We start from the raw sequence: 14,471 nt of genomic DNA, 5'->3' as shown, positions 1-14,471 counted from the left end.
TATAGTACTGAAAATTCACTTACTCTTCCATCCAGTTTTATAATTCAAAATAAGTATTGCCTATCAAACATTACCTGTGTCTTTTGACTTCTGCTATGAAACATGAGGGAATTAGCTATTTAACTCTTAGCAGTAGGGAGTTTATTCCCTGCTGTATTCTTTGAATCTTTTTCCATGTGCATAGATTACTTTTATAATAAGAGGCAGAAAAAGCAAATGAAATTAACATTTAGTACTATTTTAGATGTGTTGGAGATGGAAATATAAGATATGGTTATAAAAATAAATAGAATATGACCGTGGCCCTCAAATAGCATATTCTTTAGTTGAAGAGACATACATTATACATCTGTAATTCAAATCAAAGTGAAATAAGTGCTAGATAGAGATAAAAGTATGCTTGAATATGTAATATTTCTTTTGAATTTTAAAAGCCATTAAAGTAAGGAAACATCGTCCTACTGTTCAGGTAATGTCTGTTCCTGGATGAATTTTTTTTTTTTTTAAGGTGCTTCAGATGAAGGTTTACAGAGCAAATTAGTTTCTCATTAACCAGTTAATACACACATTTTTTTTTACACATATTGTTTAGTGATACTGGTTGCCAACCCCACAATGTGTCACCACTCTCCCCTTTTTGATCTTGGGTTCCCTGTTTCCATTCATCCAGTTCTCCTGTCTCTTCCTGCCTTCTTGTCCTTGCCTCTGGGCTGGTGTGGCCATTTAGTCTAGTATATGAGGTTGAGCTATGAAACAGGTGAATTCTTTAAACTTTCTATTTAATAACTCATTTTATTTTTTGTGGTCGAGAATATACATAGCAGGATATATACTCTACATGTACAGTTCATTGACATTGATTATATTCTTTAAGTTGTGCATCATAATTCTTTAGATTAAAATAACTATCGTAAAATAATCATAGCAGCAAAAATTCACTTCTTCCAATTTTATAATCAAAATAAATATTACCTGTTCAAACAGTATTGATTATGTATGTACTCTTTACTGTAAACTATATCGGGAGAAAAAGGAAACCAACTCTCTTAGCAAACTGCCACCCTAAGAATGTCAAGTTCTAATGACTTCCCTTTCACTTTCTCTTCAGTTTCCTTTCTCTGGGACCTGCTTAGCTGCCACTGTCTCTCTTCGTTTTTTTTTTTGTTTTAATTTTTTTGGTTTTCAGCAGGACAATAACTCTTATTTGTTTCATCCTTGACCTATTTTAAGGCAGTTGGTTGGCTTCAAGTGCCTGATAATCCATAGTTGGCTGTTTGTTTATTAAAGGATTAAGTCGACAAATATAAGTGACTGTCATATGTTTCCTTCAAGTGAAAGGACTGATTTGTAGGCTTCCATCCTGAGGAGCTCATCTTCTGGCACTTTTCTATTCCAGTTAGCTATCTATCCCTATCCTACTATTATAGTGATTTAATTATATCATTGTAATAGCTAACAGGCCTATGACCTCCTCATTATTCTTTTTAAAAATTCAGTTAGGTTCCTTGCCAGTTTATTTTTCTAGATGCTTAAGTGTATCTTTCCAAATGAATTTACAGGCAAATGTGTTAGTTAACACATGGGAAATGACCTTTTACTGGAATGTCAACACTTAGCAGCTAACACTGTACCTTGCTTTTGTAGGCTCTGAATAACAATAAATGTTACAGGAATATATACAGTTTCTTATAGGTATGGCTATGTATTATGACTGCTAGGAGATTTATCCACTCAGAGGTACCACTCTAAATTATTGTGAAGTCTGTTGGCTGCCAGTCTACTTTGTCTTCTAAGTCCCTGAATAGATTACTTGTTAATAACCATCTCACCTTCTGCAATGACTCAATTACTTAGTAAATTTAAAGCAGTATGTAAGTTCTGAAAACAATAATGACTTCATTCCATGGAAAAACTGAAACACTGACTTGAAAATTTTCATTCTTATCCCTGTTTATATAACAGAAAATTGAGATGATGATCAAAACTGAAATACTGTTTTGTAGTTGTTAGACAAATTGTGAAAGATTTCAAAATGAATTAAGAGATTACTGGGTTTTCTTTTAGTAGAATACTGGATGTTGTATAGCATACTGTCTAGGATTATCTGATTCCAGGGGTGTATGCCTTAGATTTTCTTTGAGTTATTTTACAACTCTGTCAGTTGTTAAAAAAAAAAAAAAAAGATAGTAACACAAATTATGCCCATAAATATAGAAAGGTAAATTTATCTGTAGTGGAACAGTTGATTTCCACACATAGAAAAGATGACTGTAAACATTAATTTTATTGTCCTGTTGTTACGAGTTGGAATTGATGGCAACAGTTTTTTTTTTTTTTTTTTTAAATATGATATTAAAAGGAGTCCTGGTTGTACAATGGTTAAGCACTTGGCCACTAACCAAAAAGTTGGCAGTTCAGACCCTCCGAGCAGCTCTGTAGGAGAAAAGACCTCTGCTGATCTGCTCCTGTAAAGATTACAGCCTAGGAAACCCTATAGGGCAGTTCTACTCTTGTCATACAGAGTTGCTATGAGTCAGAATTGACTCAATGGGTCACAGCAACAGCTTATATTAAACAGTTTTGTATCTATTAGCAAATTCATTTTTTCATTCCTAACAGCATTTATATATGTCTGTTCTTCAGATTATCATTTAAACTAGTTTTTTTAAAATCTTAATGGCTTCAACAGTAATTAGTAAAATAAAATCTTTGAAAAAATGGTCATTAAAAAAAATTTTACACAAACTTTTTTTTTTAACTGTGCTTTAGGTGAAAGTTTATAGTGCAAATTAGTTTCTCATTCAAAAATTTATACACAAATTGTTTTGTGACATTACTTGCAGTCCCCACAATGTGTCAACACTCTTCCCCTTTTCAAACCCCAGATTCGTCATGTCCATTCATCCAGTTTTCCTGTCCCTTTCTGCTTTCTTGTCTTTGCTTTTGAGCAGGTGTCGACTCTTTGGTCTCATATACTTGATTGAACTAAGAAGCATGTTCCTCACATGTATTACTATTTGTTTTATAGGCCTGTCTAATCTTTGGCTGAAAGGTGAACTTCAAGAGTGGCTTCAGTTCTGAGTTAGCAGGGTGTTGAGGGGTCATAGTCTTGGGGGTTCCTCCAGTCTCTGTCAGACCAGAGTCTGGTCTTTTTTTGTGAATTTGAATTTTGTTACATGTTTTTCTCCCACTCTGTCCCGGACCCTCCCTTGTCAGAGTGGCCAGTGGTGTTAGTCAGACACCATCTAGTTGTGCTGGACTCAGCCTGGTGGAGGCTGTGTGGTTCATGTGATCCATTAATCCTTTGGACTGATATTTGCCTCGTGTCTTTGTTTTTTCTATTCTCCTTTGCTCTAGACAGGATGGGACCAATAGGTATATCTTAGATGGCCTATCACAAGCTTTAGGACCCCAGACACTACTCACCAAAGTAGGATGTGGAAGATTTTCTTTATGAACTATGTTATCCCAGTTGGCCTAGATGCCCCCTGAGACTATAGTCCCTAGCCCTGAGCTCCAGCAACTCAGTCCTTCAAGGTGTTTGGATGTGTCCAGGAAGCTCCTGTGACTTTGCCTTGGTCAAGTTGTGCTGACTTTCCCTATGTTGCGTGTTGTCTTTCCCCTTCACCAAAGTTAACATTTGTCTCTCTAGTTAGTGTCTTCCCCTTCCAGCCCCGTGCCTCTCTCATGTAACCATCTAAGCTTTTTTTCCTGTGTCTAAACCTTTTTTTGAGTTTTTATAATAGTGATCTCATACAATATTTGTCCTTTTGTGATTGACTTGTTTCACTCAGCGTAACGCCCTTCAGATTCATTCATATTGTGAGGTGTTTCTCAGATTCATCATTGTTCTTTTTTGTTGTGTAGTATTTCATTGTGTATATGTACCATAATTTGTTTATCCATTTATCTGTTGACAGGCATTTAGGTTGTTTACACAAACATCTTTATAGGACACTGAAACTTATATTAATTCAAGAGCTGCAATTCAGATTTAAAGACAATAGAAAAATTAACACAAAACTCCTTGTAAAAAGTTTTCCAATGACATATTGCCAGACTCCATAAGAGAACTCGAAATATGTGAAAATGTACTTTTATTTTTCAGAGTGGCAGCAACTATGCTTACTTGGAGCAGCTGGAGAGCTTGTCTGCTAAAGGGCGCCCTATCCCTGTGCGTCTTGATGCACTGCCCCAGGTGGAGTCACAGGTAGCAGCAGCACGAGCATGGAGAGAACGGACTGGGCGAACCTTTTTGAAGAAGAATTCTAGCCATACGTTGTTACAAGTAAGGAGTAGTTTTGCTCTAAAAAACCAAAACTAAACCCGTTGCTGTTGAATTGATTCTGACTCATAGCGACCCTATAGAACAGAGGAGAACCGCCCCATAAGGTTTCCAAGGAGTGCCTGGTAGATTTGAACTGCCGACCTTTTGATTAGCAGCCGTAGCTGTTAACCAGTACACCACTAAGGTTTCCAGTTTTCTCTATGTGCACATAACTCAACAGTCTCATCAGCCGTTGATAATTTAGCACCTATAGATAATAGTACTATTGGTGAGGGTTATTTTCAGTTTATGTGGTTGCAGGTTTACAAGTGCTTCGTCTTAGGTAATATCAGATGTTGATTGAAATCTGAAGCCTTAGGCTGACTCATCTCTGGTTCATCATGTACTGTGTCCAGAAAAAGGCAATCAGCCTGAATTTGTTACTGAACTCTGTCACCAAGAGTTCTTATTTCTTAGAAGCACAAATTTAAATATCCGTTCTTATTTTCGTCTTGAGCAGTTGAACATAGTAGTTGAGAGCATAGACTTTGAAATAAGATAGTCTTAGTTTGAGGACTGGCTCCCTAATTGCTAACCCTGTGTCCTTGGGTAAGTTGTTTCTTTCTGACCCTCAGTTTCCCTTGTTTGTAAAATGGGTATAATAATGCCTACTTCATAGGGCTGTTGTGAAGAGTGAACTAAATAATGTGTATAAATTACCTAGGAGAGTTCCTGGTACATGGTGAATGCTTGATAAATGGTGCATTCTGTTATCTTCACTTTTAAGGTTTTTTTCATATTTTGGTTTTATTTTTATAGGTACTGAGTCCCCGGACTGACATTGGTATATATGGAAGTGGTAAAAACAGAAGGAAAAAGGTAAAAGAACTAATAGAAAAAGAAAAGGACCTAGACCTTGAGCCTCTGAGTGATCTGGAGGAAGGATTGGAGGAAACCAGAGATACAGCCATGGTGGTAAGGAGGTTATGTAACAGTGGATCTTGTATTTGCTTGGTGACAAAAAAATTCTGTGAGGATATTAACAGATTCACTCTTTTTATGTTTATCATTTAATTCTCCTTTCCAGCCTCAAAAAAAGGAACATCTCCCTGTAGTTAACCTTCTAATCTGTATTCCAGACCCCATTTCTTTCCCATATCCTCTGGTACCTTGATCCCACAATTTTCCCCCTCACTTTCAAGCGTTTTCAAGCACTGTCTGTGTACAGGTACATTCTAGCATGATGTGGGACATTTTTCTATTAGACACCAATTAAAAGAACAATAATATCAAAGACCACCCTTTCTCTACTTTCCCTTCTGTTTTCCTTGACCTGTGGGTGGTCCTGAGGGCTCTGTCCCTGACCCCCTGTTTTTACTATCACTCCTTTTCAGAGCTCATCCACTTTCATTGCCTCAGCCATCACCTTGATGGGGTTGACTATCAAATTTTTATCTCCAGCTCTGACCTCTCACCTTTTCACCAGTGTTGTGTATCTAATCACATTGAAGACATCAGTTTCAGTATGTCAAAAACTGAAACACATCACCTGTTACCTCTTTTCCCTTCAAATTCCCTTCCCCTGCTCTCTGCCCTCCCAGCTATTTGCTCCCTGACAGTTATGCCTGTCTTGTCAATTAAATCCTTTCCCCTCTGTTATTCAGATGCTTGTAAACACTTAAAGAAAATGTTGATTTCAAGGAGCCAGAATGAGTTTCGTGTGTGGCTTTAAATGGGGGGGACTACAATAGACATTAGTGCCTGGATTTTGAGCAAGCCACATGGTGTCCTGGTGACTGAGATGATTAAATATCAGCTGGATGATAGAATAGATGAAATCATAGTTATTTGAAAATCAAAACCAAAATGTGCTGATTAATGGATCACATCCATCTAAAAGGAACCCTAGGATAACATGGAGAAGTACTTTGCCTCTTAACATTGTGAGAAAAGCTAGAAGAAAAAGCAGTATCCAGCTACTTTTATATAACTTTTTATTTTTGCATACTTCTTTGGCATTATGGTCATATTCTACATTTCTATGTATTTGTAATCCTAAAAAATTTTACTTTTCTACTCTCACCCAAAATCTTTGTATTTTCTCTATCTCTAGTCTTTTAATAGTTGTCTACTATGCCATCAAATTACCCATAAGTTTCTGAACAGTTTCCTAATTTTGACTGTTACGAATTGCTCCCAATTATAGATAAAATGAACTTCTTTGTGTAGCCTTCTTCTTACGAATTATTTTCCTAGACTTGGCTTTTAGGAGTGAGGTTACTGGCTTAGAATTTAATAGCATTTTTGACTCTTAATACTATTTTGCTTTTCAAAGGAAGTGGACCAATTTAATGATACCAGCTGCTTTTTAAGATATGTCCCTCCTCTTAGTAGCATTCAGCAGTATAGTGAGTACTCCGTAAAATATTTGAAGCTGATGAGGTTTATTGAAAGGAAGATATCTTTTTTTTTTTTTGGAGGGGAGGAGGAATGTGTTAGGATTACTTGGAGCCTAAGTAAGTAGAAGAAAAAATGAATGCTGTCTTTCTTCTATACCCCAGAAGAGTTCAGAAGTACTCTACTGATCGTAAATGATCAGTTACGCTAGCACTTTGTCCATTTCACAGATGAGAAACATTTGCAAAGAAATTGTCAAGCTGCCCAAATTTTAGGAAGTTGTTGACAGAACTGATTTTTTTAAAGAACAATTCTTTGTCACTATGAGACCACAATTTAGGAAACACCTTAGCCTTAAGGATTTGGTGTTTTTTGGGTGTATTGAAATGACTCTTTTCAATTAAATGCTTGTTGTACACAGGTGGCAGTTTTCAAAGAACGGGAGCAAAAAGAGATTGAAGCCATGCATTCCCTTAGAGCAGCCAACCTAGCCAAGATGACAATGGTGGACCGCATAGAAGAAGTAAAAGTTTGCATTTGCCGCAAGACAGCCAGTGGGTTTATGCTACAGTGTGAGCTCTGCAAAGACTGGTTCCATAACAGCTGTGTTCCGCTTCCTAAATCAAGTTCCCAGAAAAAAGGGTCAAGCTGGCAAGCTAAAGAAGTGAAATTCCTTTGCCCTCTTTGTATGCGGTCTCGAAGGCCCAGGCTAGAGACTATTCTGTCACTTCTGGTATCCCTTCAGAAATTGCCTGTACGGTTACCTGAAGGAGAGGCCCTACAGTGTTTGACAGAACGTGCTATGAGTTGGCAAGATAGAGCACGGCAGGCCCTGGCTACGGATGAGCTCTCCTCTGCCCTGGCCAAACTGTCTGTTTTGAGTCAGCGTATGGTGGAGCAGGCAGCTCGAGAAAAAACTGAAAAGATCATCAGTGCAGAACTCCAGAAAGCAGCTGCCAATCCTGATTTACAGGCAAGTTTAAGATTTACATTCTTTTTCAATTTCATGGGGTAATTGTCAAGTGTCAGCAGTAAATTAAATCTATATTACCAGTTGATTAGGAAGACAGCAGTAACTTGCCAGCAACTATGGTATCCATAACATCTTTTTACTACATATACCTATAGCATTTTCTTTGGATATACATATATATATATAGGTCATTTTAGTGAAATATTACTTGGAAATATCATTCAAGTGGATGTTGATATTGTAATCAAATAATGTGATCTCTACTAACTGTTGAAGAGCTCTGTTAGCCACTTTGCAAGTTCATTACATTTTGGTGGTGTTAAGCATGTATTAATTACCCATGTTTGTTTAGTATGTCTCTCTGCTTATCTTGGAATTGTTTGTTGTTTAGGGACACTTACCTAGTTTCCAGCAGTCTGCTTTTAACCGGGTGGTGAGCAGCAGTGTATCATCATCCCCGCGACAAACAGTGGACTATGATGATGAAGAAACCGATTCTGATGAAGACATTCGAGAGACATACGGTTATGACATGAAGGTAATTAACATGTTGAAATTAGAACAGGTCATTTGCTATCAAAATGATTATTTTGATAATGACACCACAGTGATGGTGGAGAGAAGGTTTTGGCAAGCTTATTTTGTTTGAATCCTGTTGGCCGTTTCATTGTCATTTCATGTCAGGTGCAAGTTCTTTGTCTTTTTACCCTGTCATAACATCATGATCTTGGCAGAGACCCTGCCAGGTTACAGTTAATCCATTGATCTATTGTTGTTATTCTTAGTTGCTGTATTTAGAATCTATGCCTGTAACCAGGGAGTTCTTAGTCTGATGTAAGAGACTGCCTCCAAAGAGCTATGTGGAAAATTTTCCCTTACCCCTTAAATATCTTTGTCTTTTCAATGTGCAGATCAGGTAGGTACTGCTCATTCTTAAGAGTGTGAAGCCCATCAGCATTATGTCCTATGATGTAAAATTAAAACCATTTATCACAGACACTTGTAAATTCATGGCTGGAAAATATTTTTCTCAAGATACGGATTCTTAATTCCAGGGAACATTTTAGTGAAAGGAAAGTTTCCATTATATGACTTAAAGACTTGAGAAGAATTGACACTTGAATTAGGTTGTTGAAATGAACTTCTAAGCACCTTTGCTACTCAGACATTAAAGACCGTCTTTGTTTATAAGATTGTATAGGATGACCAGGAGCAGCTAAAGGGAATGTAGCCCATGCTAGGTATAAATTAGTTAGCTTTTTTTGTTTATAAGATTGTATAGGATGACCAGGAGCAGCTAAAGGGAATGTAGCCCATGCTAGGTATAAATTAGTTAGCTTTTTTACTTGAATACTAAAATGCCTGTTTGCCATAACTTAGAGGCCTCTATTACTTACATTATTTCCTTTCTAACACATTAAGTATTAATTACTACTCTAGAATTGCTAAACATGATAGACTTTGCTTGGAAGCAGATTGGTAACATGTGAAAACAAAACATCACAAATATTACATGATCTTCATTCAGGACTAAGGGTCAAAACTTGGATTTTATATAGTTGTATGGAATAGTCCTTTTTTTTGCAGAATTTGTATGGGAGTCTTAGTTTACAGTGTCTTTCTGTGGTAAGAAGTATTGGCAGGATGGAAAAGTAAAATTATGGATCTTATGGTGTTAGCAATGCATTCGATGGAAGAGTAGAAGAATGGTGGTAAGACGGTAATTCAAGGTCAAATTTACCTTGATGTTGGTATCTTTGCATTAAAAAAAGTGTATACTATTCAGCATTTTCCTATAGTGGAAGCACTTATTGTGTAATGAAAAATTCGCTAACTTATTTGCAGTTGGCTTGGTGATTTTTCCCTCTGTATGCTGTCCCGATTATGACCATAAATTCATATTTAAAATAATTTGAATTTAATATATTTGGTTGACAAACCCCCTACAGCTTTACGAAGAAGATTAGGTAATTATGTAGTAAAATAAAATCAACCATTTAGCTTAGCTACCATAACATTTAGATGTTAAGGCAGATGGTTTGTGCTTTGAATTATTTGTTTATTTTGCATGTTATATCCTGTGATCACCAAAATACTTTGAGCAGCAATCCAAGAAAATTATTATTTAGTAAGTGTCACTTAGGAAAAAATATGTTTAGTGAAGCAAAGGCTGTCACAGATCTTTTGGGATTGTGTCTGGGATAACCTTTCAGATATCCATATGATGATTTCCTTTTAAGGCATGTTGTTTACCTTTACTGAAACCATCTATCCATATTACAATTTTTATTTTGCAAATGCGTAAATGTTTAGAATTACATACCAGAAAAGAGGGTATAGAACAGAGTAGCTATTATCACTCTGGAAATTCCTTTGTATATCCCACTAACTGCTGGTGTAGAGAAAGGCAAGTTAAACACTTAAACATTCTTTCACCGTCATCCTGGTTAAAAGTTGGGCGGCTTGAGCTTTGGTTGAAATAGGGTAGATTTTGCCTGAGACTTTCGTGCCGCTTACTACCAGATAAGATGGATAACATACACAGCACTGTAGAGGCCACTCCTCCTTCCTGCAGTTTTGCCATTAGTGAGACTGACCTGTAATTTTCCTCCTTTGTAGCCTTTGCTAAGGCTTATAGTTTTTCTGTCCTTTTATCTTTATTCTTTATTTATTTAAAAATTTTTTCTTTTCATAGAATTTTGAGTTTATACACAAGCACCCACATACAGAAAAACGCATAAATCATAACAAAATATATCAAAGTGAGCAAAAGTGTATAACTAGCAACCAGATCAAGAAGTAGAACATTATTGTTACTGTACGTTAATTCTGCCTGCCTTTGAACTTGGTAGAAGTGAAATCCTACATAGTATATTTTTAGGTCTGGCTTCTTTCATTCCACATATTTGTGAAATTTATCCATTTTTTTGTACAGTAATAGTTTTGATTGTATGACTATCATAATTACTCATTATACTGTTGATGGATATTTGAGTTGTTGACAGTTTTTGACTATTATACATAGGGCTGCTATGAACGTTCTTATACATGTCTTTTGGCGCACATAGGTGTGTGTTGGGAATGCTATACTTCTTTTTATTATTTCTTTAGTGATTGCTCTAGGGCTAACAATGCATCTTTAACTTACCAGAGTCAATATTGTACCTCTTCACATTTCATATTTCATACTGGGGAAGTTATTATTATTATTATTTTTTAATTTCTTTTTGCCTATCACTATTTTTCATCATCATTTTCTGGCCAGTTGTCTTTTCCATTTTGAAAACTTAATAGAGAGTTCTTTGCATGAGTTAGAATGAAATGAGTAAGAATCAAGGTCCTTTAGGACTTAAATTCTTGAATAGGCAAGAAGGCTATGAACTGTGAGTGAGGGTCTTCCATACTCCTCCCACAGAATCTTCTTCTCCTAAGTTGTTCCTTCCATAGTTAACTTATTATTTTGACGAGTTTAGATTCTTGGAAAGTGTCCTGTTTAATGAAGGTAGTCTCATGATAACAGCAGATCTTCCTTTCAGGCACCCCACAAAGACAATCAGGTGTTGGGTTAGTTTTTAAGCTATTGTCTCTCTTTTCCTAACCTACCCTTTTATACTCTGCTTTGTGATGCTGAGGTTGGAAAACTTCTTCAGTAAAGGGCCACATACTAAATGTTTTAGGCTTTGTGAGCCACATATGGTCTCTACTGCATAGTCTTCATTTTTTTTTTTTTTCCTACAATCCTTTAAAAATGTAAAAGCTATTCTTAGTTTACAGACCATACAAAAACAGGGTGCCAGTGGAGTTTGGCCTACAGGCTATAGTTTGCCAAAGTCTGCTTTACCTGTTGGCTCCCTTCTGCCAATAGGGGGCATTAGAGAAAATTAAAAGGCCAGAACAGTGAAAAGGAACTTGATCTTTCCTGTTTCATTCCCCATTCATGTCACCATCTGAATTGCATGCTTTTTTACCCTGACAGTAGCAACTGGTTCCAATTTCCAGTTTTCTTTCCCGCACCCCTGAAACCAACTACATGGTATTCTTTCAGAGTAATAGAACTAACTGGCCAGCATGTCTTCCTCAGAGCTCTGGGTCCCAATCCCTGCAGGACCCCATCACTAGGCATTTAAATTCCAATAAGTAACTCTACCTCTTTCCTTTGTCCCCTCAAGCCCTAGAAATGGTAACTCTTTTCTGCAGTTGCTACCTTGATATTACTTCGATGTTTACCTTTTGCCATTTTAGTCCTTGGATACATATTTAACCCGTTCCCCATATTAAAGTCTCTATGTTGAAAGTATCTGGTGGTTTCTGTTTTCTTGACTGTACTCTGATTATTAAAGCTGTGTATAATTGAGCGTGTGGAAACTAACTCCATATGAGCATCACCTGAGACTTGATTAGAGCTGTCAGAGGTATATAATTTGTATATACCTCATCAGGAATATACATTGTGTTAAGTAAGAACAATGGTTAAACTTCTAGATTTGAAAACCTTCAGAGAGGATTAAAAGGCTTGTGTCCTTAAGATGTCATATCTATACCTTTTTTCCCCTCTTAAGTCCATTTTATTTATTTAAAGGGTCAAGATTCCTTAACTTGTTGGTATAGGAATTTTTTATGGGTCGTAGACTGCAGAAGGTAGATTACTTAATAGTAATTTTCTTATAGGTTTATTATTTCTGGGTTTTATTTGTATTTTTTTTTTTTAGCTTTCTGTTTCCTTCTTGACTTGAAACTCTAGTCATTACTGTTTTTCTCTCCAGTGGATGTTTTCTCTTATTTAATAGAGGCACCTCAGAAGAAAGCCCTGGCAGTCTGCATCTGAAAAACCAGCCGTTGAAAACCCTATGGAGTACAATTCTACTCTGACATACATGGGGCTACTATGAATTGGAACGGACTTGGCAGCAACTAGTTCTTTATGTTTTAAATTTTACTGTCAAATTTTTAGTATATTAGAAGCTATGATCTGAAATTCTTCGTTTAGTTTCTTGCCAGAGGGTAAGTTAAGTGGTTCTAATACCCATTTTTGTTTCCTTTTCAGGACACAGCCAGTGTGAAGTCCTCTAGTAGCCTGGAACCCAATCTTTTTTGTGATGAGGAGATTCCTATCAAGTCTGAGGAGGTGGTCACTCACATGTGGACAGCACCTTCATTCTGTGCTGAACATGCTTATTCTTCTGCTTCTAAGAGTTGTTCTCAAGGTATTACCATTTTTTTTAAAAGTGGACAGGAACCTAAAACAAGTGAGAAAAAACATTGCATTAAGCAAGACTGTGAATCTCTTCTGAATTAAATATAGTTCCTGGTCATGAAATACTAATAAAATCTGAAAAATCTCTTTTGGTTAGGAAAAGCTAGCCCTTCTTTACCCTTTTTGTCATTAGATGATAACCTGAAAATTTTTAGAATTATAGGATCTTAATTAGAAGAACTTCAGAGGCCATCTAGTTCAGTCTCTCATCTCTGTGAATTCATTTAACCTCTATTTGATCTTTATCAGTTATTGAAGAAATTGATGCTTTTTAAGAATATTCATTACGATTTTAATAAAGTTTTAATTTTTAGCAACTTCCTTCCTTGGTGGATGATTTCTCCATTTTGTTCACTTTCTTTTTCCCCAGTGAAAATAAGTCACACTGCTTTAGGTCACACCATTGGAAGGTAGAGGGTATTTTTCTTTTCATAATAAAATTCAGGATTTTATGGAACAGTATATTATTGCCTGTTTATCAGGAAGATAACTATGTATAAATCAAAAAACTGAACTCCTTGTCATCAGGTCAATTTCAGACTCATAGTGACCCTAGAGGACAGAGTAGAACCACTACACCACTAGGGCTCCATTTGTATAAAGGGCTTGGTATTATATAAGCGTTATATATTTTAATATCCTTAATATTTTGGTATATCCTAAAATGGAGAGCACATGGGCTAAGAAATTTCTGACCCACTGTCAACTTCCTTGGCTATGGGATAAAGAATTGATAAGGAATCTTTTTTTTTTTTTTTCCACCTAATCCGATATTTTAGGGTGGGCTTTGGAATTTTAAATGTTTTTGTTCTGTATTTGTTTTTAATATCATTTTCACTTTTATATAGATGCAGTGAATCCAGATATCTGAAGTGAATATTTGGGGGTGGAGGGTGACCATTCCCTTAAATATTTGCTTGAAAACATTGCAGTTTTTTTATAGTTTGAATTTTTTTTGTTTTGTCTGATGGCCTTATGTTGTTGTTTTGTTTGGTTTTTTGGAAGGTTCTAGCACCCCGAGGAAACAACCTCGAAAGAGCCCTTTGGTGCCCCGGAGTTTGGAACCTCCAGTGTTAGAGTTGTCACCTGGAGCTAAAGCCCAACTGGAAGAACTTATGATGGTGGGAGATCTCCTAGAAGTATCTCTAGATGAGACTCAACACATCTGGCGGATTTTGCAGGCCACACATCCACCCTCTGAAGACAGATTCCTGCATATCATGGAGGTATGGATTTAAAGATTACTTAAAGAGTGGTTTTTAAACTATGTAAAATGCTCAAGTTTCTTGGAGGCACCACAAATCCTGGCAAGGGAATAGCTTAAGGGGGCAATACTCTGATTCTCCTACTCACTCACTCACTGAAGCCAAAATAGCTCTGCTTTATGGTTTTCTTTTATTGAGATTTTGTTATATTTAATTTGAAAAACAGCCCATTTCACCTAAAAAGGAAGTGAGGGTCAGGGGCTTGAAAACCACCAGGTTAGAACAACCTCTTTAGTCCAGACTCCCGCTACGGGAAGGCTCAAAGTTAGGTAAGGAGGAATATAGTGGTTAATAAAAAGCAGAGAGATGGTTAAA

At 36.5% G+C, this 14,471-nt stretch overlaps 1 protein-coding gene and 1 long non-coding RNA gene across 2 annotated transcripts in view; both read left to right on the top strand.

The window, feature by feature from the left end:
- The window catches only part of KDM5A (lysine demethylase 5A), a 114,549-nt gene that overhangs the window by 89,739 nt on the left and 10,339 nt on the right, over positions 1-14,471 (top strand). The window contains exons 21-26 of the mRNA XM_064284755.1: positions 4,109-4,288; positions 5,087-5,242; positions 7,086-7,637; positions 8,029-8,175; positions 12,682-12,841; positions 13,897-14,117. Of these exons, the coding sequence (XP_064140825.1) occupies positions 4,109-4,288; positions 5,087-5,242; positions 7,086-7,637; positions 8,029-8,175; positions 12,682-12,841; positions 13,897-14,117 (1,416 nt within the window). The remainder of the gene's footprint in view (positions 1-4,108; positions 4,289-5,086; positions 5,243-7,085; positions 7,638-8,028; positions 8,176-12,681; positions 12,842-13,896; positions 14,118-14,471) is intronic.
- Positions 8,182-9,862, top strand: LOC135231258 (uncharacterized). The gene is made up of 2 exons (XR_010321936.1): positions 8,182-8,878; positions 8,960-9,862. It is a non-coding gene; the product is annotated as an uncharacterized LOC135231258 (long non-coding RNA).

The sequence above is a fragment of the Loxodonta africana genome, chromosome 4 (genome assembly GCF_030014295.1).
Source record: "Loxodonta africana isolate mLoxAfr1 chromosome 4, mLoxAfr1.hap2, whole genome shotgun sequence".
NCBI lineage: Eukaryota > Metazoa > Chordata > Mammalia > Proboscidea > Elephantidae > Loxodonta > Loxodonta africana.
This window is presented reverse-complemented; position numbering and strand designations above follow the sequence as displayed.